The 26618-nt window shown below is 41.9% G+C and overlaps 1 protein-coding gene across 1 annotated transcript; it reads left to right on the forward strand.

The window, feature by feature from the left end:
• Positions 1-2237: 2237 nt before the first annotated feature.
• On the forward strand, positions 2238-24493 carry Gtpbp4 (GTP binding protein 4). Its single transcript, XM_036189148.1, has 17 exons — positions 2238-2339; positions 5505-5675; positions 8113-8216; positions 8297-8433; positions 9372-9472; positions 11002-11094; positions 12172-12363; positions 12805-12870; positions 14948-15037; positions 15436-15546; positions 17362-17439; positions 17829-17880; positions 18296-18396; positions 19480-19677; positions 22166-22231; positions 22908-23051; positions 24074-24493. Exons 1-17 carry the CDS (start codon positions 2292-2294, stop codon positions 24224-24226), a joined length of 1905 nt encoding a protein of 634 aa, XP_036045041.1. The 5' UTR covers positions 2238-2291; the 3' UTR covers positions 24227-24493.
• Positions 24494-26618: the final 2125 nt, after the last annotated feature.

Raw genomic sequence — 26618 nt, forward strand, 5'->3', positions numbered from 1 at the left:
AAAACACAAGACCTAAATAAAGGGGCAATAGGGCACCAGACAGCTGTGGCACACACCTTTAATCCCAGCACTCAGAGGACAGAAGCAGGGGGATCTCTGTGCTTCTGGGGCCAACCTAGTGTCCAAATCCAGTTCCAGGGCAGATAGAGCTGTTACACAGAGAAACCCTGTCTTGAGAAAACAACAAACAAACAAAACAAAAAAAGGAGGTGGCAATAGGGAAATAGCTTTGCGCATTTCAGATATGATGGATAGAGCATTCCTGGGTAGTACATGATTACAGCCAGTAACTTCCCGTGATCTTGGAGGTTTCCTTTAGAACTATCAAAGACATAGGAAGCACGGTTATCTAACTTGCTGACACAAAAATGGGCAGTGATGTTAAGATAGTAAATGGCAAAACTCAAGTTTCAAATTGATCTTTAATATTGGAATCTTGGGAAAGTATGAGAGATATTTTCACAGAAGAACAGGACTTGTTAAAAGGTTTGAAAAGTCATAGGGCATGCCCAATGACTTAGAAGCAGTATGTTAAAGCAGGTCTTGTAGGAGCCAAGCTGCTTAGATTCAAGGTTTACTCTGCTGCCTATGAGCTGTGCAGCCACATGCTGGCTTCCGGCCTTGCACTGCTTTTGTATCATCATATGGTTTTTGTAGGCGCTAAATGAGTTAATTTGGGGTCAAGTGCTTTGAACAGTGCTTGATTTACAGTCAGCCCTATGTATAGTTTAATGCCATATGGGACTCCTGAGTTAACCTGAGAGAGTGGAAATTATATTAACTGTCCAGCTGCTGCACCCTTATTTACTTTCTCCTAGTTGAGTTGGGCTCTGAGGGCTGGGTCTCCCAGGTGCATCCTAGAGTCTACTAACCCAATGTATGGAACCACTTGCAGCTCTTTTGCCTTATCCCATGATTTTCCTTCCTTCTCTGCTCCTGTTCCTTAGATTTATCATCAGTGGGATCACTGATTTATGACCTTACCTTTGTCCTAGAGGCCTCATCTACCTTCTGGTTTCAATGTCTTATGGTCCTGAGCAGCCTTGTTCTTGGCTCTGTATTCAGCCTTGTTCTGGACCCTGGTGGGAGCCAGGATGCGAGGCTGTTTTTTTTTCTAACAGCACAGAGGGCTGCACTTACTTAGAAAAGCAGAAGGTAAATGGTTTTGATTTTCAGATATGCCTAATTTGACATATCTGGAATCACGTAGTGTAGAAATTTCACTTCTGATTGAAAAATGTCAGATTGGAATAGAAAAAGAAACCAGGCATCATCAAAAGTGTCATCAAAGTAGTCCATATGGAGGCTGTAAAGCCACCGTTAAGGAAAAGAGACATTGAAGAGGAAGAACCTTGAGAAGTATCTGGTTAGGGAGAAACAGCAGGAAGGTAAGTTAGCAAAGAAGACTGGATTCTAGACATTAAATACCAGAATGAAGGATGTCACAGGAACAGAGAAGAGGATTTGAAGGAGATGGTGGTACCTGAGAAAGGGTCATATAGTTAAGGGTAATCAGGGGGCAAGAGTTAGATGGATTGTGCCAGGCGGGATCCCAAGGATCCAAAGAAATAGGTGGCTTAAATTTCACTGACAGTGAAAACGAAGGAGAGAAGGTTGGCTTCAATCTACTGTGGATCTCTTCGGGTTAGACTTTGTGTCTCTGTCTTGAGCTTGATCTTGTTCAGGGTAGCAGTGCTGGGCAGGGTTTCTTCACTTGCCCAGGCCACGTGGAGGCTGCAAGGTCGGGAGAGGGAGCTCAGGACACCTGGAAAAATACAGTCTCTACCACCAACAGAGGCCCCGTGTCAACCTTCCACAGACCCAGGCGACAGCACTTGTTGCTGAGGGGACACCAAGTGATGAAGGTGCCCCAGCGCAGCGTCTTCCCGCTACTCCGTCACTCTCCCTGACCGCGGCGTCCCTTGAGGCGGCGAACAGCCTTTGGAGTGAAGGGAGTCTTTCCAAAGACCCCCAAGGTGGCCAGTCTGGGGTCCCTCCTACACCCCGCTAGGTTTTAACTCCCCCATCACTCAAACCCAGCAGACCTCTTCCGTGGCTCACCTGGCTCGTCATCTCTTGGCGGTGAACCTCTTGGCCGAGCGAGGGCGCTGTCTGGACTAGGAGCTCGCCTTGGCGAATGCACGCTCCACCCCATATTCAGGAAGTGACGCAACACTTGAGCCCGGCGGCTAAAGTTCTGTCAGTCAGAATGGCGGAAGTCCCGCCTATCCCCGACAACGGAAGTCCGGTCCGCCGCGTCTCCAGGTTTCCTCGTGCGTGCCACTGCCGGCATGGCGCACTACAACTTCAAGAAGATTACGGTGGTGCCGTCTGCCAAGGTAGGGATGTCAGAGGTCGTTCCTGCTTATCTCCCTTTAACCTGACAAGTCGCCGTGGAGGGTCCAGCCCTATATCCGCGCGAGTAAGAGAGGGAGGACCCCGTAGATCACTCGGCTCCCACTTAGTAGGCTTTGTCTTCGGGATCCTCAGAGATCAGGCCCCGGCTCTGAATCCAAATCCCTCTCCTCGTGTCCGTGGGTCCTCCAAACCTAGAGTCCCTCCAAGACCCCAGGACTCCTCCTGAGCCTGTGATTCTTGTATGGCCCGCCGATGTGACAAAATGTCTGGGTGGTGGCCGCCTTGAGGAGCAAGGCAAGAAGCCTGAGGTGTTCAGTGGTGAGCGTCGATTCTAAGTTCATCGGAGTATCTCCCTCCCTTAAGTAAAACATCATTACCATTACAGTCTAAAAATTTGTGGGTAGTTGTCATTTGTCATTGGACCTGGGAAATGCAGTTGATTTTAAGCATGCCAAGGTAAATGTAGCCAGGCCAAATTTGTGAAACGTAGCAAGATACATTCCCTGAAGTGTCGAGTATTAGCTAGGCTAAAGATCCTATGGGTATACACGTTTCTTTGGCAAGCCCTGGACATTGAATTGCAGGATGAATTCAGAGAGGGACCTGCTGTCACTATCGTTAAATTTACAGCAGCGTGAGTATTTTCAGTATCCCCCCCCCCTTTTTTTTTTAGTATCTCCCTTTCTGAATGAGCGTGTTTTGAAAAGTTTTGTAAAGAACTAGTATTTTCTAGTAGGCATGGTGGTGCATACCTTTAAGCCAAGCACTAGGTAGGTAGAGGCAGGTAGATCTAGGGAAACCTTGTCTCAAAGACAAAAAACCGTATTTTCCATTAGTGACATACAGAGTTCTTTTCCTTACATGTCTCTGTTATTTCTCCTTTCCTCTTTCTGAAAACCGTTGTGGTACATTTCTCACTAGTTTGTAATATTTGGAAAGAAACTGTATTTAGGAATCACATGTTGTGTTTTAGTCCTCAAGATTGCCCCAAATACCTCTCAAGTGCATATTGAGTTTGTACACTTTTTGCCTCACTTGAAATAGAGTTTATTGGATCAAATGACCTTTGTTAATATAATTGACTGAAGAATGTTTTTTAACGTGTTAGTACAGCATGTCTCTCTATTGCCCTGACTGAGGTCTGTTTCTAGAAAACAGATGAATTTGTGTATTTGTAGAAGGTGAGTGGTGATAACGCTTTGGTGGTTGGAAATAATCTGAAGAGTATGGGATACTTTTGTAAAAGTCTGTGCTAGGTACTGGCTATATAGATATGCATTAAGAAAATAATATGCTTAAGAATAATTTCTAAAGGAATAAATAAGTGCATTTATACACACAGTATGATGGAGAAATGTGTGATGTAATACAATTGGCCCTCTGTGTTTGTGAGTTCCAAATCCACATTCAAACAACTGCAGATCAAAAACACTATTTGAAAGTTGCATCTATATTTAATGTATACAGACTTTGTTCTGCCTTCCTTTCTTTTTTTCCTTTTCTCCCTCTTCCTCTCACTTCTGTCTGTCTGTCTGTCTTTTTCTCTCTGAGATGTGGTCTTACAGTGTTTCTGTTGCTGGCCTAGAATTTTCAGAGTATTGGGATTCTAAGCATGAGTTACCATGCAAAGGCCTTGCCTGCAGACTTTTAAAAACATTTCCTAAGGGATGGGGATTTAGCTTAGTGGTAGAATGCTTGCCTAGCAAGCTCAAGGCCCTGGGTTCAGTCCTCACCTCTGAAAAAAAAAAAATTCTCTACATATATTCTTCCACACAAGATCTGTGCCATTTTCTTCATTGAACTCAGTATCTGTTTTGTTGGAGATGGGAGGATCCCTGAATACAAACTCCCCATAAGTACCGAAGATTTAGGACAGTATAAGAATATAGTGATAAATGGGCCTGTCTGGGGAAGCTTTTCAGTAGGTGTCTTTTTTTTTTTTTTTGAGCTGAGGATCGAACCCAGGGCCTTGTGCTTGCTAGGCAAGCGCTCTACCACTGAGCTAAATCCCCAACCCCTCAGTAAGTGTCTTTTAAACTGTCTCCTTAAAGAGTCAGTAGGTGTCTTTTAAACTGTCTCCTGGAGCAGAGCAGAGGAGGGGCAGGTATCATTTTATCTTCAGTGTTGTATCTATTTTATCCTTTATTATAGGAAATAACCTATGTTGTTGAATTAATGGAAGTGATCAAGGGAAAGTTAAAATAGCTTTATATGAGCTGGGCGGTGGTGGTGCACACCTTTAATCCCAGCACTCAGGAGGCAGAGCCAGGTGGATCTCTGAGAGTTCGAGGCCAGCCTGGTCTACAGAGCGAGATCCAGGAAAGATGCAAAGCTACACAGAGAAACCCTGTCTCCAAAGGGGGGGAAAAAAAGCTTTATATGGTATATAAGTGACTGGGGAGACATGAGCATAGAGAAGCAGAGGAATAAATACAGAAATCTCAACTCCTCAAATAATTTCCTTATATACATAGGACATTTTAGATGATGGGTTTTAGGTTTTTTTTCATTTTATATCCCTTGAAATTAAAGCTGCAAAGTTCTTGAAATTGAAAGACTTGCTCTTTTTTTCTGATTTATTTTTGAGTTTTTGTAGGAATTTGAAAGTTAAAATAGCATTTTAAAAAAAGCATGGGGTAAAATATATCTTACAATCATTTAGCAAGTTGCCCTCCCATTTTTATTAGAGTGGCAACAGGGGAGGGCCTCTTCCTTCAGCTGAGTATTCACAGGACTTTCAGGCATTCCAAGTGAGGGGCCTGGGGGTGGCTGGGCATGGCAAGCGTGTTTCCATTTTCTGGAACAGTTGCTGGGTAGTTGTAAGGTGTGGCCTGGTTGATCATGGTGGCATACTTGGTGTAGGGCTGAGTGAAGGTGTAATTAAAGCAAGGCTTCTGACACCAGTGGACACCACCAACACTGGCCTTTTCGCTCAGGCATTCTTGAGGAATGTGGAGAGTCTCTAAACCATCTTGGTCTTGGTGGTGGCTAGCAAGTTTTCTTAAAGGCCAGAAACTATAAAGATGAGTTAGGAAAGTAAATTTTGTAGTTTGCACATGTAGTACTGGATTAGTGTTTTAAGACAGTTATAAGCAAATGGATAGAAAGTACATGTTTGAATTGTATCTTATTTTCTTTAATCATAGGACTTTATTGACCTGACATTATCGAAGACTCAACGAAAGACTCCAACAGTTATTCATAAACATTATCAAATTCATCGAATTCGACATTTTTATATGAGAAAAGTCAAATATACTCAACAGAATTACCATGACAGACTGTCACAGATTTTGACAGATTTCCCCAAATTGGATGTAAGTGATATAAATGGTTATATAAATATAAGCCTTTAGAGAATCAATGTTTAGCCAGTTTGATATATTCTTTTGTCAGAGGAAAAAATGAAATAATTAATTTTTCAGTTACTCAGCATTCAATGAGAAAGCTAGTTTTGGAATTGAGGTTTTTTTCAGATCTTCAGTGTTCTTCCCAAAGCTACCTTCCCAGGCTTTGTTTGTAGTGAGTGTCTGGACTTGCCAGTGCCAATGTTAGCTTAGATAAAAGCTGTTGGTTGCATATTTCTGAAGCCCAGGATTCCTGGGTGGCCTGTGGCTTGTCCAGACTTCACCCTTCCCTGTTCTGAGGCCTCCTTTTCCTCTGGGTTTGTCAGAGTCAGTGGCCAAAGGTAACCCCAGTTTATGAGCTTGTTACTTCATGGATGATGGTTGGTTCAACACTGACAGTAGTTTCCTTTGCTAACAAGGGGCTGCACAGAGAGCTTTAAACAAAGCTGCACACACTTCTCTGCAGTTGACCGCTGCTGTCACTTGTTTATCCCACACTTCTCTGCAGTTGACCGCTGCTGTCACTTGTTTATCCCACACTTCTCTGCAGTTGACCACTGTCACTTGTTTATCCCACACTTCTCTGCAGTTGACCGCTGTCCCTTGTTTATCCCACACTTCTCTGCAGTTGACCACTGTCACTTGTTTATCCCACACTTCTCTGCAGTTGACCGCTGTCCCTTGTTTATCCCACACTTCTCTGCAGTTGACCGCTGTCCCTTGTTTATCCCACACTTCTCTGCAGTTGACCGCTGCTGTCACTTGTTTATCCCACACTTCTCTGCAGTTGACCGCTGTCACTTGTTTATCCCACACTTCTCTGCAGTTGACCGCTGTCCCTTGTTTATCCCACACTTCTCTGCAGTTGACCGCTGCTGTCACTTGTTTATCCCACACTTCTCTGCAGTTGACCGCTGTCACTTGTTTATCCCACACTTCTCTGCAGTTGTCACTTGTTTATCCCACACTTCTCTGCAGTTGTGACTTGTTTATCCCACACTTCTCTGCAGTTGTCACTTGTTTATCCCACACTTCTCTGCAGTTGTCACTTGTTTATCCCACACTTCTCTGCAGTTGTCACTTGTTTATCCCACACTTCTCTGCAGTTGACCGCTGTCACTTGTTTATCCCACACTTCTCTGCAGTTGTCACTTGTTTATCCCACACTTCTCTGCAGTTGTCACTTGTTTATCCCACACTTCTCTGCAGTTGTCACTTGTTTATCCCACACTTCTCTGCAGTTGTCACTTGTTTATCCCACACTTCTCTGCAGTTGTCACTTGTTTATCCCACACTTCTCTGCAGTTGACCGCTGTCACTTGTTTATCCCACACTTCTCTGCAGTTGACCGCTGTCACTTGTTTATCCCACACTTCTCTGCAGTTGACCGCTGTCATCACTTGTTTATTCGGCTTCACTGTTTATTCTTGGGAAAGGTCAAGTACTAGAAAGAACCCGAGGCTTTGAAAAAAATAATGAAATGATCTAAACAGACTTGATCTTAGGCAATACTCGATTTCAATAAACAGTGTATTTTAAAGTAGTTAATTAATTTTTTGTAGGTTTTTTTTTTTTACATTATCTTATTTTTTTTATACGTGAGAGATGGGAGAAATCATATGCTTGCCTGATCTGTTCTTACTGCCTAGTAACAATCTCACCTGCTACTCTGAAATTGTTCTCAGGTGGATACAGTTTTCAGAATTGTAAGTCATTGAACATATTATATGGCAAGCACAGTTCCAAGCACTAGGGATAGAGCAGTAGTAAAGGCTTTATTCTCAGCTGAGCTTGGTGTCGCAGTAGATAGAGGATCTTGAGTTCTTCACCAGCCTGGGACGCAAAATGTGACTGTCAAAACAAACATAAAACACAGAGCATAAACATAAAAATACATAGCGTGTCACATCAAAGGAAGAAAGCTGTGTAAGGAAATAAGGTGTCTGCAGGGAAACTGAGAGACTTGAAGAGAGTGTATCCTGTAAGCAGAGGGAGCATCAGGCAAGCAGTGAGAATTGGCAGTTGGGAAGTTATTAGTGAACTTGAGCTCATAAAATTCTGGTGAAGTGTGTTAAGTGGAAAGAAAAGGTGAAATACCTCCCTCTCTGCCAGCATTAACTAAGTTCCTGTGTGTGTGTGAGTGTGAGTGTGAGTGTGAGTGTGAGTGTTGTCCTAAGTCATAGGCTGGAGGTTGGGGTGACTACAAGTGATTGCTATAGCTCCATCCCTGGGGGGGAGCACTTCTGTTTCCTTAGGGAGTAATTTGACAGGGTTATTGGCAAGGAGAGGGGACTGAGGATCATAGCTGCAGGTAGAGGAAAGGGAGATAATTCTCTACTGTTTGTTACATAAAGCTAAGAAACTACTGCACCACGGTGACGTTGTCTATTTCACTTTTTCATTATAGGACATCCATCCATTTTATGCTGACTTGATGAATATCCTCTATGACAAGGATCATTACAAGTTGGCTCTAGGTCAAATAAATATTGCCAAAAATTTGGTGGACAAGTAAGGTATTTTCTTACTATAGTATCTTATAAGTTATTATAAAAAGTACAAAAAACTTAGATTATTTTCTCTTTTCTAAGTGTTGCTAAAGATTATGTGCGGCTTATGAAATATGGTGATTCTCTGTACCGCTGCAAGCAGCTGAAGCGTGCTGCCCTTGGGCGCATGTGTACTATTATCAAGAGACAGAGGCAGAGTTTGGAGTATTTGGAACAAGGTACTTGTTATATATAAGTAGAAATGGGTTTTACAATGTTCTTTTGTTTGGGACTTATTCTTAACTTTTTTTTATTTTAATTTTTTTGGAGCTTTGGGAAATGCATATTTTTAGTATTTAGCAAGTAAAACAAACACCTAAAAGCACTTTATTTAATAGGATAATTTCTGAGTTAGAGCTGGAAATTGGACCTTGTGCTTACACCTCTTGCCCTACAGTCGTTTTGATTGGCATTTTTCTTCTTCCCTGAAATGATTGGTCAAGGCTCTTTGAGAGTGTTTCCTACAGATCTGAGATTCTCATGATAGCCTAGTGGGCTCCATGCTAGAGCTGTGCTGGTGTTATAGGTGAGGTAACTAAGTGGAACTAGTTCATGTCACAGCATGCATGCTTCAGAATACGCTGTAGCCAAATATCAGTAATCATCTTTTCCAAGCATGGTTCTTAGTCTCACTTCAACTTAAAGCAACCAAAATGCAGATTGGTAGGTTAAACACATGATTCTTGGTGTAGCCATATTTGGAAAATACTCTTGTGTATACTTGTATATGCTGTTAGTTTCTGCAGTTATTCCTTACCCCCCTCATTTTCTCCATCATTTTTGCAATTATAAAAGTGTAATCCCAGCTACTTAGGAGGCTCAGGTAGGAGTGCAAGTTCACAGCCTGCCCGAGCTAGAGTGAATGCACAGCCTGCCTAAGTGAGACTTTGCCTCAAAATAAAAAGTAGGATTGGGGATGTAGCTCAGTTATACAGCTCTTCCCTAGCATGATAAGGCCATAGGTTCAACAACCAGTGTGTTCCTATCACCCCAAAAAAAGTTAGGGTGAAGAATTTGTACCATCTTAGTTTATTAAAGTAACTAGGAGCCTATAATATGACTAGAAAAATTTCAAGCCAATCTTAAATTCTTAATTTTTCATTTGAACTCTTTATAGTACGTCAACATTTATCCCGCTTGCCAACCATTGACCCAAATACAAGGACTCTTCTTTTGTGTGGGTATCCAAATGTTGGGAAATCCAGCTTTATCAATAAGGTAGGTGTGGTTTATTTTTATTTTTTTTTTATTATCATAAAGCAGCTATCTGATTAAACTTAGGTCAAAGTACTACTGCATTCCCTTTGTTAGATTTAGGATGGGCTTGGGAATATTCTAACTAATCATTAGTAAAGATTGCCCTTGTCTTCTCTAGGTCCTGATATGGAAGCACATCCAAGTTCCTTTCAGGAAGTTTAAATCATTGTAGGAACCTAATTTATGTAGTGATTGCTGGGACTGTTCATTTTGATTCTTGTGTGCCCTGTTAACTGATGGAGAGGTTTTTCTGATAGTGTTGTGTCAGCTCGTTCTGGGAATGCTCTTATGCCTGGTGGAATTCACTGAGCTGGAGTTTCCCAGCCTAAAGCTACATGGGTAATTTGTTACCTTGGTGATTGTGTCAGCCTTCATGTGAACTATGTATGTGTCCATTGTAATAGATTTTCTGAGTCCCTCTCTTATTTATTTATTTCTGAGACAGAGTCATGTTATGTAGCCCAGGCTGACCTTGAACCTGCTATCTTCTTGCCTCTGTCTCCAGAGTGCAGGGATTATTAGGCATGGGCTCCATGCCTGGGCTGTATCTTTATCTGAGAAGAATTTTTAAGCTCTGGTATGACATTTAAGTAAAAGTAATTTGCAACTTATGGACATACTAGGACTCACCTAGTTCCAGAACATTTTTGCTTTAAACTTTGTGCATGTGTTCATGTGTGAGTTTGTGTGTGTGATGGTCAGAGGACAACTTACAGGAGTTGGTTCTGTCTCTCTACTATATAGGTCTTGGAAATTGAACTCAGGTCATCAGGCTTGGTAGCAGGCACCTTTACCTACTGAGCCACCTTGCTGCCCCAATAGGTTTTATTTTTGCCCACAAGTTGTCCTGACTTGTTACCAAACAATGTTCTTGGGGGTTCTAATTGAAGTTTCAAATGCTTGTTGGCTTGCTCTAAATTTGCTATGATTGTTTTTGCTCTGGGGGATGATACAATGGCCTCTGGCCACATGTGGCTTTTTGAATTGTGGTTTAAACTAATTCAGCAAGATGAAAATTTCAGTTCCTGAGTGACATGAACTGCATATTGAACCTTGGAGAACAGAGAGTAGCTGGTAGGACCCTGGTGTAAGGGAACAGCCAGGCATTTGCCAAAGCAGATATCTGTCCTGTGCAGTTTACTCATATACAGTCCTTGGGATTTTATCTTCTATCAAAAGGGGGCGCGTGCATGCGTGCGTGCGTGCGTGCGTGCGTGCGTGCGTGTTGAACCCAGGGCCTCACATACAAGACAGCGCTCTCTAGCTGCTATCCCCCAGCCTTTTAATTTTGAGGTAGTCTTTCCAAGTTGTCCAGACTGACTTTGAGCCTATTATCTTCCTGCATTAGTAGCCTATGTAGCTGTGACTTGAGCAGTGTTGTGTTTGGCTAAAATTAGTCTTGATAAAGTGTGGGTGCCATGCTTAGATTGTTTTGGAGGAAATTGTGGTATGGAACTCTTGTGACTGAAAGTATTTTTGTCTTCTTCAAGGTAACAAGAGCAGATGTGGATGTTCAGCCCTATGCATTTACCACCAAATCTCTGTTTGTTGGGCACATGGACTATAAGTATCTGCGCTGGCAGGTAAGTTTTATCTGCAAAGAGAACATCCTGGATTTTGGTTTAATATAATTTGATGATTTCTAAAGAACTGTAGCATATCGCCTCATTGTAGTGTACCTGGTATATAGCCAGTGGTAAGCAGTGTCCTCTAGGGACAATTCTTAGGTGGGGGATGGTTTCTCTGGTCTCACCAAGAACTTGATATCTCTCCATCATGATAAAGAGAACTGGCCCAAGGCTTGGAGAAGCGTAATGACAGATCACATTTATGTAACTGAGAGAAAGCTGACAGTCTGTATTTCTGCATTACTTCTGCAGGGGTGATTTTATTTTTTTAATGATGCCTCTAATGAATTAAAATACTCTGTGTTATTTTAAACTCTGTCACTAGAAATGGCATTTTCTATTGAAAAGCATGGAACAGTCTAGTTTACAACCAAATCTAATTTTATAAATGGTGAAGAAGCCAAGTCTTAGGAGTTGGGAGATTTTGTCATTTATTCCAGTTTTCCTGGGTTTTGATGGCTCTGTAAAGAGAGGGCTCATTTCTCCCAAGGCCAGTATCTCTTTAATGGGCTCTACTAGTTTCTTTAGGTCCCTGTATATGTTCTTTTGAGACGGGACCTCATTCTAGCCAGACTGGCCTCACTGTGTAGATCATTCTTGCCTTAAACTCCTGGCAGTCCTGTTTCTGCTTCCTTGGTGCTAGGGTTACAGGTGTGAGTTACCATACCAGACTCTTGGATTTGTTTTTTTTGTTTTTGTTTTTTCGAGACAGGGTTTCTCTGTGTAGCTTTGCACCTTTCCTGGAACTCACTTGGTAGCCCAGGCTGGCCTCGAACTCACAGAGATCCGCCTGGCTCTGCCTCCCGAGTGCTGTGGTTAAAGGCGTGCGCCACCACCGCCCGGCCCTTTGTTTTTGTTTTATAAAGAATTATGTACTTTTTCCTCCTTCCTTTATTTTGTTGTGGGCTGTTTCTGATCCCTATTTTATTTACTAGTTTTGCTAGAACTGGTTTGGATGTAAGAGAATGGCTCTGGGAACAGCCAAGACATTTTTGAATGAGGGTGCTTTGGGTAATGAAGCCTGGTTGTTAGGTTGTAGATACCCCAGGGATTTTGGATCATCCTTTGGAAGATCGGAACACCATTGAAATGCAGGCTATCACAGCCCTGGCCCACCTTCGAGCTGCAGTTCTGTATGTGATGGATTTATCTGAGCAATGTGGACATGGGTTGAAGGAACAATTAGAACTCTTCCAGAATATCAGACCTCTGTTTATCAACAAGGTAAGTGTGGTAACTAATACTTTAATTTACACACCATTGCCTACTTACTCTTAAGACCACTGTGAACACCTGAAACCATGGATGGTACTGAATGTTCTGTGTTACTTGACCACAAACAGTACTGTGACAGTTGTGATAACTGACATAAACCAAGTGGCTGGTTGCTTGCTAGCATACACAGTAAAGAAGCCAGACAAAAGGATGGTTTGTGTCCTGGGTGGAGCCTAGCACCAAGACAAGAGGTTTCATTGCACTGCTCAGGAAGGGCCACAATTTAAATGTATAAATTGTTTATTTATAGAACTTTTCACTTTGTATTTTCCAGCAGTAGTTGATCTCAGCCTGGGTAACTGAAATTGCACAAAGCAAAGGCATGGTCCAGGAGTGGGGACTACGTTACTGTGTAGTGTGAGAGTAATAATTTCTTTTCTTCTTTGCTAGCCTCTTATTGTTGTAGCAAACAAATGTGATGTGAAGAGAATAGCTGAGCTTTCTGAAGAAGATCAGGTAAATCACTTGGGTATATTAAATATATATACTTTTTTGAATCCTCAGATGTTCATTTAGAAGGAATTTTTGCGCTTCTAGACCAGTTTTTTTTTTATTCTAGAAACAAAGATAGCCTTCAGTGTTTAGTGGCAGGACATTAAAGCTGAAAAACAGTTTCCTGATTCCTTTGTCTTCAGTCTGTGGAAACACTTGTGTTTTGAGGGATTTGCTACACCCGAACCATTGGGAAATGTGGTTACCGAGGAAAGGACTGCTTTTAAGTTGGTACCGAAGAGGAAGCCAGGTGCCTTGATGTGCCTTAGGGTATCAGGTGATCTAGGGAAGCATTTCCCAGAAGTTTCTCTAGAAATAGTGTGACTATGGCTTACTTTATTATGTAAAGGAGTCTGTGATTAAATAAGTTGGACAAGTGAGTGAAAGAGGACAAGAGAATCTGTAAGCTCTCAGAACCAACATTATCCACGGAGCAGGCAGTGTTGGTAGGCATAATATTTTAAATTTTTAACCCTTTTAGTAGACAGTTTTCAGGATAAATGCTCTGAGAGACTTGTACTCTTGCAGTGTTCTCGCTGTGGTCCTGACTAGAAGCTCTCTTCACATTTACCTGGTAGCTTGTCAAAAACTAATATCTTGGGCACACAGATGCCTGGTCCAAACCCTGGGGTATGGCAGCAGTATGAGTTTTCACAGGTGACTGGTGCACGCTGGCTTTCTGAAAACCAGTACACTAGAGTGGAAAATGCTGTCTGGCTCTGTCTTCTGTAATATTAGGGTATTTTATAGAGAGTAAGGACTCTTCTATTGGGGTATTTTATAAATGGCAGGGAGTCTTCTATTGGGGTATTTTATAGATAATAAGAACTCTTCTATTGGGGTATTATAGATAGTAAGGATTGGCTTGTCTTAAATTGTCTACTTAGGGCAGAACACAGCATATTTTGGTTTTGTTTGGCTATTTATTTATTTAAAGACAAGTCAGGATGGCCTTGAACTCTTGATCCTCCCGTGTGCATCCCAGTGGTAAGACTAGCTGTCAAGACCCTGCATTCTTTAAGTTATTAATTGTCTGCCCCTGATGTCAGAATCAGTTTGTTTTACAAAATCAAACAACCCTTATATCTTTCACAAGTAATTTCAGTTTGTCAGTCTAAAAGGCGCTGATGAGTGGAGAAGGAGAGTGGATAGCACAAGGAAGGCTTGAGAAGTGAAACAAACTGCTCAGGTGCTCGGCTTTGGGGTCAGCCTCACGTCCAGCTTCATACTCACCAGTAGTGCAGTAGGACAGTGAGTCACCTTTCTGAGGCCCAGTTGTCTGTCTACTGAAGGCAGTGTCTGGATAATTGACTACTTGCCAGCTGTCTAATAGAGAACGGACATCACCTTAGGTTATTTTTCTGGTCTTATCTTTCTAGTAAAGGTAATGCCTACATTTTCAGTTGTTGGTTTTTTATATTTTCTAAAGAGTTCTGTTGGGCTCATTTGGTGGAAACTTTAAAATAAGAAAGAGCATTGAAAACATCTTTTGAAAAAGTTGTTCTTTTCTGCTTATAGAGATATACATCAATTCTACAGATGGAGGCTGAGGCAGAAGCTACCTTGTATTATATATTGTGTTCTAGGCCAGCCTTGGCTATAAATTAAGCCCCTGCTTTTTAAAAAACAAAATAACAAAATTTGGTCTTTCTCTTTCTTGCATTTTTTTTTTTTCTCTGAAAATTTACATCTTGAGGCTAGGGATGTAGGTCAGTGGCGGCTTACAGCTGAGTTCAATCTCTAGTACTGGGAGTTAGATGGGAGGGGAGAACTTACAGAATGTTCTGTAGGGTTTCAGGTTTGTGTGACTCTGATCCGGTTTTATCCTGTAGGAGTTTGCTTATTTATTTATCTTTTTATTTATTTATTTTTAATTGTAGACTATTATTGGAAAAATTAACTTACAGCTGTTTGTTCTTTAGGGGTTAAAAAAATCATGGCTGTTGAACAAATAACATTTGCAACTTTCATTTGCAAAACAGCACAGCTTGTTCTCTGGGAAACTGGAAAACAACAGTGCATGTTTCTTTTTTATTCCTAGAAAATATTTATGGACTTGCAGGCTGAAGGATTCCCTGTCGTTGAGACCAGCACCCTGACTGAGGAAGGTGTCATTCAGGTTAAAACAGAGGTTAGTGCTTCCTTAACTCAGATGCCAGTGTTTTTGTTTTAGACAAGTCAGTGTGGTGGGAATTTTTTTTTTTTTTTTTTAAGTAATTACTGACATTTCCTTGAATAGGATTAGTTGTTGAAATTGCTAGAGATCTCTGGGAAAACAGTTGATTTTTGTGAGGAAGAAGGGGGTAAGGACACTGAGCTGCTTCAGCATTCAGTCTTGGGTTGGCCCTCAGCCATGAAAGAGGTGGCATAGTTACCTGCTGAAGTAGGTATGGAGGACTTTCCATACCTAGTTGTCAACCTGTTGATGAATGGGGCACTGGATTCTCCCTTGTTAGGTGTGATGGGGGTGGGGGCGGCAGCTGGTGCAGAATGGTTTTGTGACTCTGCTGTGGTTTTGTACTTTCTCAGGCTTGTGATAGGCTTTTGGCTCACCGAGTAGAAACAAAAATGAAGGGAAATAAAGTGAATGAAGTTCTGAACAGATTGCATCTAGCTGTGCCAAACAAGAGAGATGATAAGGTAAGGGGCCCTTTGCAGGGGCCTTTGAGGTCCAGTGACTATGCTGCTGTGCTTGGCTCAGTGGGTGCTTGCCACATGTCCTGGTGTGCAGCGTGTTAAACATGGATACAAATGGACTTCACATAGTGGTGTCAGTTTTCCCATTCATGGTAGTCACATGTGCATGGAGAAAGACCAAAGCAAAGAAGAGCTCTGTGCACCCTGCTTCTTCCTGTCAGGCTGTTGCTAGGAACCATTTTGTTTGTCCCTTAGAAGTGGCTTGGATGTAACTCCCCTCCCATATACACACACCTTTTTTTTTTTTTTTTTCCCTGAGACAGGGTTTCTCTGTAGCTTTGGAGCCTGTCCTAGACTAGCTCTGTAGACCAGACTGGCCTTGAACTCACAGAGATCCACCTGCTTCTGCCTCCCGAGTACTGGGATTATAGGCGTGCGCCACCACCACCTGGCTTACATACACCTTTTTAAAATTTAGCCAATGGAAGTATATTTTTTTTTTTACATTTTTATGTTATTAGCATTATAAGCTGTAGTTGGAGAGCTTTTCTCCAGGTGCCACCAAGCCCCAGCAGTCTGGTAGCCCATTTATAAAATGAACACACAGACATTTATATTACTTATAAACTGTATAGCCATGGCAGGCTTCTTGCTATCTAGTTCTTATATCTTAAATTAACCCATTTCTGTTAGGCTATAAATTGACTCGTGGCTTACCAGTACCTTACATCTCACTTGTTATGGCAGAGGCTGACAGTTCTCTGCCTCAGCCTTCCTGTTCCCAGAATTCTCTTCTCTGCTTGTCCCGCCTATACTTCCTGTCTGGCTACTGGCCAATCAGCATTGTATTTACACAGAGTGATATCCACAGCAATAAGCAGCCTACATCTTTATCCATGTGTTACTACTATACATAAATCTGTATTTTGGGATTTAAGATTCTAAAGTGTTTTTTTTTTTTAATTAATCTTTGTCACTTTTTTTAAAGTTTTATTTTTCTATTGTGTGTATGAATGTCTTTCCTGCTTTGTAAGTATGTACACTGGTTGTGTCCTGGTGTCTGGAGGCCAAAGGAGGGCATTGGATGCCCTGGAACTGGAGTTAGAGACAGTGGACTGGAACTCAGGTCTGCAGGAGCAAAAGTGCTCTTAACTGCTCAACCATCTCTTCAGTCCTCTTTTTTTTTTTTTTTTTTTTTTAAATCTCAAAAAAGCTACACCTTTTCAGACTATTTACATAAAATACTTTCATAGTTGTTAGGTTTTGAGTTGTTTTGAGTTGTATAGAGAACAGGCTATGCTCATTCCTAAAATACTTTAAAATGCCATTTTTTTTCTATATTTCCATGGTTTCTTTTTTTTTTTTTTTTTTGCTTTGATTTCTCTTCTGGGTAGAAGGTGTATGCTGAATTTATTTTGTTCTGAGGGAGTGTGGTTTACCACTTGTGGGCCTGGTTTCATGGGGTAGTCATTGGTCTAAACTAATCAATGAATTTAATGCCATTGAATTCTAAATGTACTTGGATTTATGTTTGTTTCTTGTTCATTGATTGATCTACTGTTCTCTTGTCTTTCCTACATAGTTTTCTGGGTCCTTTGGATTTTTGCCTAATGGACTGTGGAATCAGTTTTGAGGGTCGTCTTGTCTCCTTTCAGACCCTGTCCCTGAAACTCACTCCCTAGAACGCACTTTGTTTCCATTGGTTTGCGTGGTTTTGTGTTTCCCCATAGACTGCCTTTGTTTTTAGTTTTTGCTTTCTTTTACGTTACTCTCATATTCTGGAAGGCATTTCACATACTTTCAATAATGTGTTCTTAGGAGAGACCCCCTTTCATCCCCGAAGGAGTGGTGGCCCGCAGGAAAAGAATGGAGATTGCAGAGCCCAGGAAGAAGAGGGTAGGTTACTGTACCTCTTTGGGTTTCTTATGGAGTGTGGCAAAGACTTGTCTGTGCTGCAGAAAAGGCAGCATTGGGGGTCGGGAATGTAGCAGGCCTAAGGGCTTTAGTCACATGAAGGAGGCTTGATGCAGTAGACTCGACTGAGTGTCCTCAGAGTTCGGCCCTGTAAGGTTCACGAACAGAGTGGGGACCCCTTAACATACTCTTTAATCTCACAAAGCTCTTCAGTTGGTGAGTCACCGTGAACAGAGTGCATGAGACACATAATCCACCAAGTGGGCAAAAGCAGCCCTCAGAAAGGGTCAGGGGCTGTTGATTGGCAAGGAGCTAGCAAAGCATTTGGGGACGTAAAGGCTACAATAAAGTTTTTGGGGTTTTCTTTGCAGGAACGAGATCTTGAGCTGGAAATGGGAGATGATTATATTTTGGATCTTCAGAGTAAGTAAGGTGTTTTAAAATGTCAGTTGTATGAAAAGTGTTTCAGGAAAAAAAAGTTCAGGGAATGAAAGTCTTCTAGTGAATTTGTTGGTTTATAAGTTTTTAATTTTTTGAAGATTAAAAGTTATAGATATACAGAGCTGTGTGAAATGTTTTCTGTATTGTTTTCTGTTGTTTGATGTGATGGGATTATTTTTGTAGTATTTGAAGGTTGGACATAACAGATATTGGTCAGTGTTGATCTTGTTAGTAATAACTTAGGCAGTGTTTGACACAACTGTTCTGGTTACCTTTGTAAAGTGGTTTTACTTGACATCTAGAATAATCATTTTGGTGATACAGTACTTGAAGATACTAGAAACTACCATGAACATAACTTTTTTTCCAACGTAACTTTTTTTTTTTCCAACCTTAGAATACTGGGATCTAATGAATTCATCTGAGAAATATGATAAGATACCAGAGATCTGGGAAGGCCATAATGTTGCTGACTATATCGATCCTGCTATCATGAAGGTCTGCATCACATTTTAATTACTCTCCCCTAACAACTTCAACTCTTTGCCCTTTGTTCTCTTCTTGTTCTGTGCCCTGAGGCATCTTCCACCCTGTTCTCTGACTGCTTGGAGCCATCACTCTTCCATTAGATGACTCTGTTCTTCCTTTGCCCTGTGTAGTCCTAGTGATGCCCAGGCCTTTCACACTGGTCTGGAATGGGCTGTGTCATTTTGGCTTGTATTGGTACTATACTGTGGAGATCTATCACTGGCTAAGTCTTCTTTCTGTAACTGTTGTAGACATTTTCTGAGTATTCTCAGACCTCCTCCTGCTAGTCCAGCAAGTGACATTGCTTTCCCAAGAAAATTAGGGTGTGAACTCTGACTTCCAGATTCAATGTCTCACTGACCGCTTTATGTTTAGATCCTTCTGAAAGGGGGGTTTCATTTCAGTGGGTCCTGTCTTTTCTTAGATACATTCTCCCTAGAGAGCTGTCCCATCCTTGGTACTTATCCCTTACTTGCTTTTCACTGCATGTCAATGTTTACACATTCATCTCATTGAGTGTGTGATTGAGAGAGAGAGAGAGAGAGAGAGAGAGAGAGAGAGAGAGAGAGAGAGAGAGAGAGAGAGTGTGTGTGTGTGTGTATCCACCCAGGGTCTTGTGCTTGTTAGGCCAGGGCTTTGCTACATAGCTACATCCTCAACCCCACATATGTATTGAAAACTTCCTTTTGTCTTATTTTGTAAATAGTGTAGCTGTGTACAGGATGCTGTTTGAGAGGATGAATGGGAGTTTGTACAAATTTCTTCCATGAGTCTGCTGGGAACCCTGGGGAATGAGGGAAGGGGTCCCAGCATTTGTATCTTTAAAGACGAAACAGAATTGGCAGAAAATAGGGCATGCAGTGTTCATGCTCTCTGTGGCCTTTATATATCCCCATTCCTGTGAGATTATCTGTGCACAAGTGGAGCCCAGTTGTGACTTGATCACAATACACCATTGTCATATTTTCAAAGAATCAAGGAAACATGGTTCCTATAGATATGCTGCTGCATTTAGTTTCTTTGTTAATTTTATGGTTTTTTTTTTTTTTTAAGAAATTGGAAGAGTTAGAAAAGGAAGAAGAGCTAAGAACGGCTGCTGGGGAGTATGACAGCGACTCTGAAAGTGAAGATGAGGAAATGATGGAAATCCGACAGCTGGCAAAACAAATTAGAGAAAAGAAGAAGTTGAAAATTCTACAGTCCAAAGAAAAGAACACGCAGGGACCCAGGATGCCCCGAACTGCTAAGAAGGTCAGTCTTGAGCATTGCAGAGGCAGGGCTGAGCTCCCATGCTGGATCCTGTGTGAACCGCCACTAGAGACAGGCTTCTACTACTTGGGGATGTCAGGTGGCACGCTTTGAGGGACTGAAGTATGCTGATTTACAAGATTCTTTGCTTTGAGCATGCTGTATTCTGACTGTTGCATCTTTTTCTGTGAATCGCAACTCCAGGTCAGTCCCTGTTACAAACTGAGTCATTGATGCAGTTATGCAAGTTAAAACTAAACTTGTTGAAGTTAGAAGATGTTAGTTTGTCATCCCCCCCCCCCAAAACACACACACACACACACACACACACACACACAGAGACAGGTTTTCTCTGCGTAGCACTGATTATCCTGGAACTCGATCTTTAGACCAGGCTGTCTTTGAAATCACAGAGATCTGCCTGCCTCTGCCTCTCAAGTGCTGGGATTAAAGGCATAATTTTTAAGTAGGGTCTCATGTTGTCCAGGCTAGACTTAAACTTGCTGTGTAGCCAAGGAACTCCTGACTCCTGCTCCATAAGTGCCAGGATTATAGTTGTGTGCCAACATTTTTATATTATTTAAGTTCTTTGTTGATTAAGATTCCTAAATCCGTAAGGTAGTTTATCAGTCCCTGTTACTGGTGAGGATAGGGAGAACCGCTCCGTAGGTGTGAATGGATCAGAAGACATCAAGATTCTTCCCACTTCGTGGCTTCATATTGGGATGTCATTGTCTCTTATGCTTTTGTCTGGATGACAGTCCCCTATCACATGACTACCCCTGTGGCCATAGCCTCCCTAAAAGTTCAGGTAAGGGAGTGGCAGGTTCCCAAAAGAGACAAGGTTCTGGGAACCTAAACTATAATTGGGGGTTGCAGGGAGAGGATGGAATTTGGCCCTTTTGGTGCCACATGGACATTCCTGGTTTTGAAAATACCGTTTTCATGTGATTGGCTGCTAATGGTTGTAGACATGTTTGTTTTTCTCCTGGTAGTCCTCAGTGGTGTCTGAGGAGAGACTCTCTGGTCACTGAGTCTGTCTGACCTCAGCTTTAGTACTAGTACCTTCGCTACCCTATGCAGCCATTCTCTTACTCCCAGGGTCATAATGGTCTTGCCATGGCTTCAAACATAGCAAGTGCACTGTTGGTTTTCATGAGATTTAACTGAACTGTTCAGAAACAAAAGTCATCCCAACTGGAAAAAGGCATTTTTACAGTGTGTATAGATGATTGTAAAAGGTATCCTTGAAAGCTCCAGAGCAAGAACAAACTCAGGTTTTCTCCCTGTATGCTGACAATGTGGATCCTTTATTTGATCCCAGAGTGTGAGTGAGTGGGAGAAGTCTTCATTGTCAGACAATTTCAGTCCTGCAGCAGATACTGCTGGATATTCCCCAATGTAATTCACTTCTCACACCATCTTCCTGGAGGTCACATCAAAGCTGAGAAGCTGAAAGTTCCTCTCCACCAGAGTAGCCCTGTTGAAAACATCAGTCATAAGTCTGGGCCTCCAGAGCTTGGCTTTCTAGCTACAGAGTGTGATTCCTTGACCCTCTCTTTGAGTTTGGTTTATTTACTAGAGTACTTCACAAAATGGGGAAACACACAGCCTTTGCTGAGTCCATTTGCCAGTTCAGTATAAAGTATATTTAAAAAGATGATGAAGGTCAAGAGGCAGTGAAGTGCTGAATAGGGGCACTCTGAAGGAACCGTCACACTTCCAGGAGCTGGGAATGCTGCCCTCCTAGCACGTGGTTCAGTTCTTTCTAACTTTCCTGTCAGAGGAAGTCATCTGGAACCACTCCACCCTTTGTTCCTTTAGTTTTTTATTCAAACTTGATTGCATAAGCACACATGGGATGTGCTCTAGAGATGTGCTAGCAGACTGCACCTGTCTGTTTAGCCTCCTCTGGCCTTTCTGTGCTGCCTCCCTGCGTCCTCTGAAACAGTCAGAAGAACATACTGCCACAAGGGAGACAAAGCTGGCCAGCTCCCAGACAGGCAGGGGAAGGTTAGAGTTCATGAGAAAAGAAGTATGATAGCATATGTAGTATCTTACACATAATGAACGGTGTGATCATGTAGCATGTACTTACATATAGACCTAATTGTTGGAGCCCCTTTTTCCTTGGGAAGAAAAGGGAACATGTGAAAGAGGAGCAGAAGATGACAGAAACAGAGAGAGAGAGATAGACTGACTGACTGTATGGCCTGAAGCACCATAATTAACAAAGACTCCTTTACCTCAGGCAGCTCTCGGAACCAAGGACTAAAGGCCAAATGTGCTAGTCCTTTCTGTTCTAGTCCCGAGGAAATGATAAAGTTTATGAGGTTAGGATCCAGGAACTGTGGACAGAACATGTGTCTACCTACCTTCTTATCTATCTGTATCACAGTATTATCTGTATATTTTCCCTTTCAAAATTAAATATTACCAGGCATTTTACTTATAATAAGTTATCTTCCCCCTCCCTGACCCCCCGCTTCAGGTTCAACGGGCAGACTTGGAGAATGAGATGCGTAGTCTTGGTGTTGACATGGATGATAAAGACAATGTAAGTCTGTGGAGGGGCAGCAAGGTTTCAGATATGGTTTGTGCGCTTTTGTTTTGAGACATTGTCTTCTATGTAGCCCAACCTAGCTTCATTCAAACTTAGTATTTCCTATCTTTAGTTCTCTAGTGCTGGTAGTCAGGCATGTGCTGCCACACCCCGCATACAGTCAGGGTTGCTTACCAACGTTGATGTGTTCTGAGAAATCTGTCACTAGGGGATCTTGTTACATGACTATCAATAGTACGCACATAATGTACATAAACTTAGACTGTTTGGGGTGAGGGGAAGGGAGGGAGGGAGTTAAAAACCTTGACATACACGGTATAAATTGTGAACCAGAAGTATTGTTATTATCATACATGATCGGTGTTAACCAGTAGAGAACATTAACACACAGGCAATCCCTGCTCATCCTCAAAAGCACTATCTGATTTACCAACAGCATGGGTACTGAGCTGGACATTCCTGAAACCTCCCCTAGAGGGACAATAGCAGTGTGGCAATGCCTTTGACCCTTAACCCTTTGCTTCAAACCAGACCCCATGACAGTAAATCTCGACAGACATTCCAAATTCTTCCCCTTGTGTGATAATGGTTCTTAAGACCTTAACTGTCTTCTCTTCTTGTTGAAGGAGTAATTTTGGTTGTTACTGAGTTTGCTGTTTGTGCCTTTCAGGCCCACTATGCAGTCCAGGCGAGAAGATCTCGGAGTGTCACTAGGAAAAGGAAACGAGAAGAGTCTGTTCCACCCTCTTCTATAGCCCGGAGTCGGAGTTGCTCTCGAACTCCACGTGATGTTTCTGGTCTTCGGGATGTCAAGGTTAGTTAGTGTCTTTGATATGGGACAGAAGAAATAGGAACCTTCAGGGTGTTTACTGCACAAAGCCTCCAGCAAACACCAGCAGGTGTCTGGAGGAGCAGGGCTGTGGGTAAGTAAGAGCTTAGCTGTTCGGCCATCCTCTAGTTGTTGGAGTCCTATGGAGAGGAACTTGGGCCAGGAGCAGTTGGATCCCCTGGATCCATCCTGAAACCCTTACTCTGAAGAAGGGACAAAAACGTGATCTGATAAAGTATGAACAGGCTGAGCTTAGGTCCCAGTAGTTTGGAAACTACTAGGACATGGCCCTGAGGAAGAGGCCTCCATTTCCCTGTGAGGAAGTAGTATTCCAGGGGAAACTTGGTTCATTACCAGATAATCTTGTGTATCTTTACGTTATTAGAAATTTTCCTTCAAGGTGGTATTTAATTTTTCACTGAAATTTCTTTTTGAAGAAAACTTTATTTTCAATGAAAAACAATTTTATTTTAAATTTTAGCCTTTTGAAAATTCAAATATAAGAGAAAACCTATGCAAACTGGTAGACTGCCTACTCAGTGAAAGGCTGAATTTTTCTTTTTCATATGTCCTCTCCATCTGAAAGTCTAGAAAGTGTTACTGTGCTTCCCATGTTGGCCGGGCGGGAGCTTGCTATGTAGTTCAGACTCACAGTTCTTCCCCAGCTTCATCTTCAGCAGGGATTACAAGTGTGCACTACTGAACTACAGGTTTTAATACTGCCATTGACAGTTAGGAGTCAAATGTGGCAGTGTGTACTCTCCTGAGTTTCACTGTGTTACTCTGAACATTTGAGCAGATACTCTGCAATCTAACTCTAAAAGACCCTCAGTATATTCAGATAGTCATTGAGTTTCTGCAAATAGTATGGTAGTCTGAGAGAAAACAGTGACTGAGACTCAACAGGGTCTTTATAGTTTATATCTGCACTCTTACAAAATGTTTCTCAGGTAATTACAATGCAGGATAGAAATGTGGTTTTCATTAATGTGTGTTCTCCTGTACAGATGGTGAAGAAAGCCAAGACTATGATGAAGAAAGCCCAGAAGAAGATGAATCGCTTGGGGAAGAAAGGGGAAGCAGATAGGCATGTGTTTGATATGAAGCCCAAGCACTTACTCTCTGGGAAGAGGAAAGCTGGGAAAAAGGACAGGAGATAGTGTTCCCTTGAGTTGGAGTGCTTTGGCTGGACTCTTGCTGTTTATTTCTGGGTATGGTGTGGTGTGCTTTATACAGTTTGGAATCAACATCCATTAACTGAAAAGAGAAACAATGAAAATGACCTAAAGATGCTTGTTGCTTTGCTGAAAACTGGTAAACCTGATTAGGTGTACGGTGTCCTTGTCACTGCACAGTACAAATATCTAAGTATGGAGCGTTCTTTTTTTTTGTTTTTTGTTTTTGTTTTTGTTTGTTTGTTTTTGAGACAGGGTTTCTTTGTGTAGCTTTGGAGCCTGTCCTGGAACTCACTTTGTAGACCAGACTGGCCTCAAACTCAGAGAGATCCGCCTGGCTCTGCCTCCCAAGAGTGCTGGGTTTAAAGGCGTGTGCCAACACCAGAGAGTTTTCTGTTCTTAATGATGTGATTTGATTGTTTCACACCTGCAGGACTCAAAGATTTATCGGTAGGCGGGTGGTGGTGGTGTAGGCCTTTAATCCCAGCCCTTGGGAGGCAGGGACAGGTGGATCTCTTGAGTTTGAGGATAGCCAGCTCTAATAGCTCTAATAGAAACCCTGTCTCAAAACCACCCACCACGTCCCCCGTTCCCCCCCCCTCCCAAAAGAAAGAAAGGTAAACATTTATTGGTATAAGTATGCTGCTTTTGGTGAAGAAAAAAACTTTGTCATCCAAAGTAACTATTTTTTGTGAAGAAAGCCATCCCCATTGGGAGGTGTAGGCAGAAGACTACCAGCCTTTCTGAGGGCCTGACTCTCTTAAATGATTTTCTAGACCTTCAGTACAATGTATCATTGTAACTTTAACCATTTTATCCAAAATAAACCTCCAGTAAAAATGTAGTTTTGATTACTTAAATATTGTTGTTTGGTTTAATTATAAGTTGCTATGATGGCCAAAGAAGAAAACAGACAGGGCTTTGCGTCTTTGTTCTTAGAGCAAAAATACTTTTCAGGAAAATAAATGCCTGGGTTATTGCAATAATTAAATGACATCTTCCATGAACTCTTGCTGAATTAAGGAACAATTCCATTTACAGGAAAGAACAAATGAAAATAGACAATAGGATTTCATCATCAAAAGGAGACTACCTGTAGAGTGAAAGAGAAGATTTGCAAGTGGCATGTAGTCAGGGATGTGAGTGACACATAGTTTGTAAAATTCAATGGTGGCCGACTCAGATATTGGCAGGTGTCTGGATATATGTTCTTAATTTTCAAGAAAATTGTGTAAGCCACACATAATGGCACATGCCTTTAATCCCAACACCTGGGAGGCAGCGGCACACAGATCTGTGAGTGGGAGGCTAGCCTGTCTACAGAGTGGGTTCCAGGACAGCCAGAGGAGGTACATAATGAGACACTGTCTTGGGGAGGGGGGCGGGAATTATCTAATGTAACTACAGATAGCAAAGTGTTTGAGAGGTAATGAAATAGAAATTCTTCATTATGCTAGTAATAAAGAGGAATCAGTGAGCTGAATTGTTCCTCTCCAAATTTTCTGATGACTGACTCTTTTAATATAATTTGCATAATAAAGACTATGAGTTTAAATTATTGTTGATAAGTATCCACAATAAAATTTTACGAGACAGACTTACTACTTGATCTATACTAAGGGACATTAAACCGTTTGATTTTTATTCTTTTTTTATACATGCAAGATGGGTGTTTTGTGCTGGGGGTCAGCACTGGCTGAAGTAAAAATACAGCAGGAAGTTAACTGATGATGCTCATCAGCTCCACATATAGTCCCTGTGAAATTTGTGAACCCAGTGAAGACTAGCAAAGTTCTTTGTTTTCAGTATGTAATCCTCATACACCATTATGCTTGTAAGCACCAGGTACAGAGGTCACCTGCAGAGCACTGGACATAGGAAAAGTGAACAGGGACTCCAGAGGGAGAGTGATAATACCACCAGGGGGAGGTTTAGGAGAAAAGTGGCATTTTTCATAGATGACAGTTGAAAATTCTTAAGAGCTAGAGCTAGAGCAAAAAAGGAAGCAATTAGGTAAAACTAAGAGCTTGAATTTTAGTTTAATAAAGCAATAAAAGGGTATTAGAACTCAGCTTCTGTAATGCATGCCATTCTAACCACAGGGTAGTGATGAACCCTACCTTTTTAGATATTTTAAAATTTTATGTGTATGAGTTATTTGCTTTTGTCTGTGTATACACCACATTGTGCATGCCAGCTCCCTGCAGATGTCACAAGAGTGTGTAAGAGCCTCTGGAACTGAAGTTATGGATAGTTGTGAGTCACCATGTGGATCTGGGAGTGGAACCCCTGCCCTCTGCAAGAGCAGAAGTGCTCTTAACTGTTAAGTCATCTCTCAACCCCAATCCCTGCTTTGAACATTACTTTCCCATACGCC

The sequence above is a fragment of the Onychomys torridus genome, chromosome 5 (assembly GCF_903995425.1).
Source record: "Onychomys torridus chromosome 5, mOncTor1.1, whole genome shotgun sequence".
Taxonomy (NCBI): domain Eukaryota; kingdom Metazoa; phylum Chordata; class Mammalia; order Rodentia; family Cricetidae; genus Onychomys; species Onychomys torridus.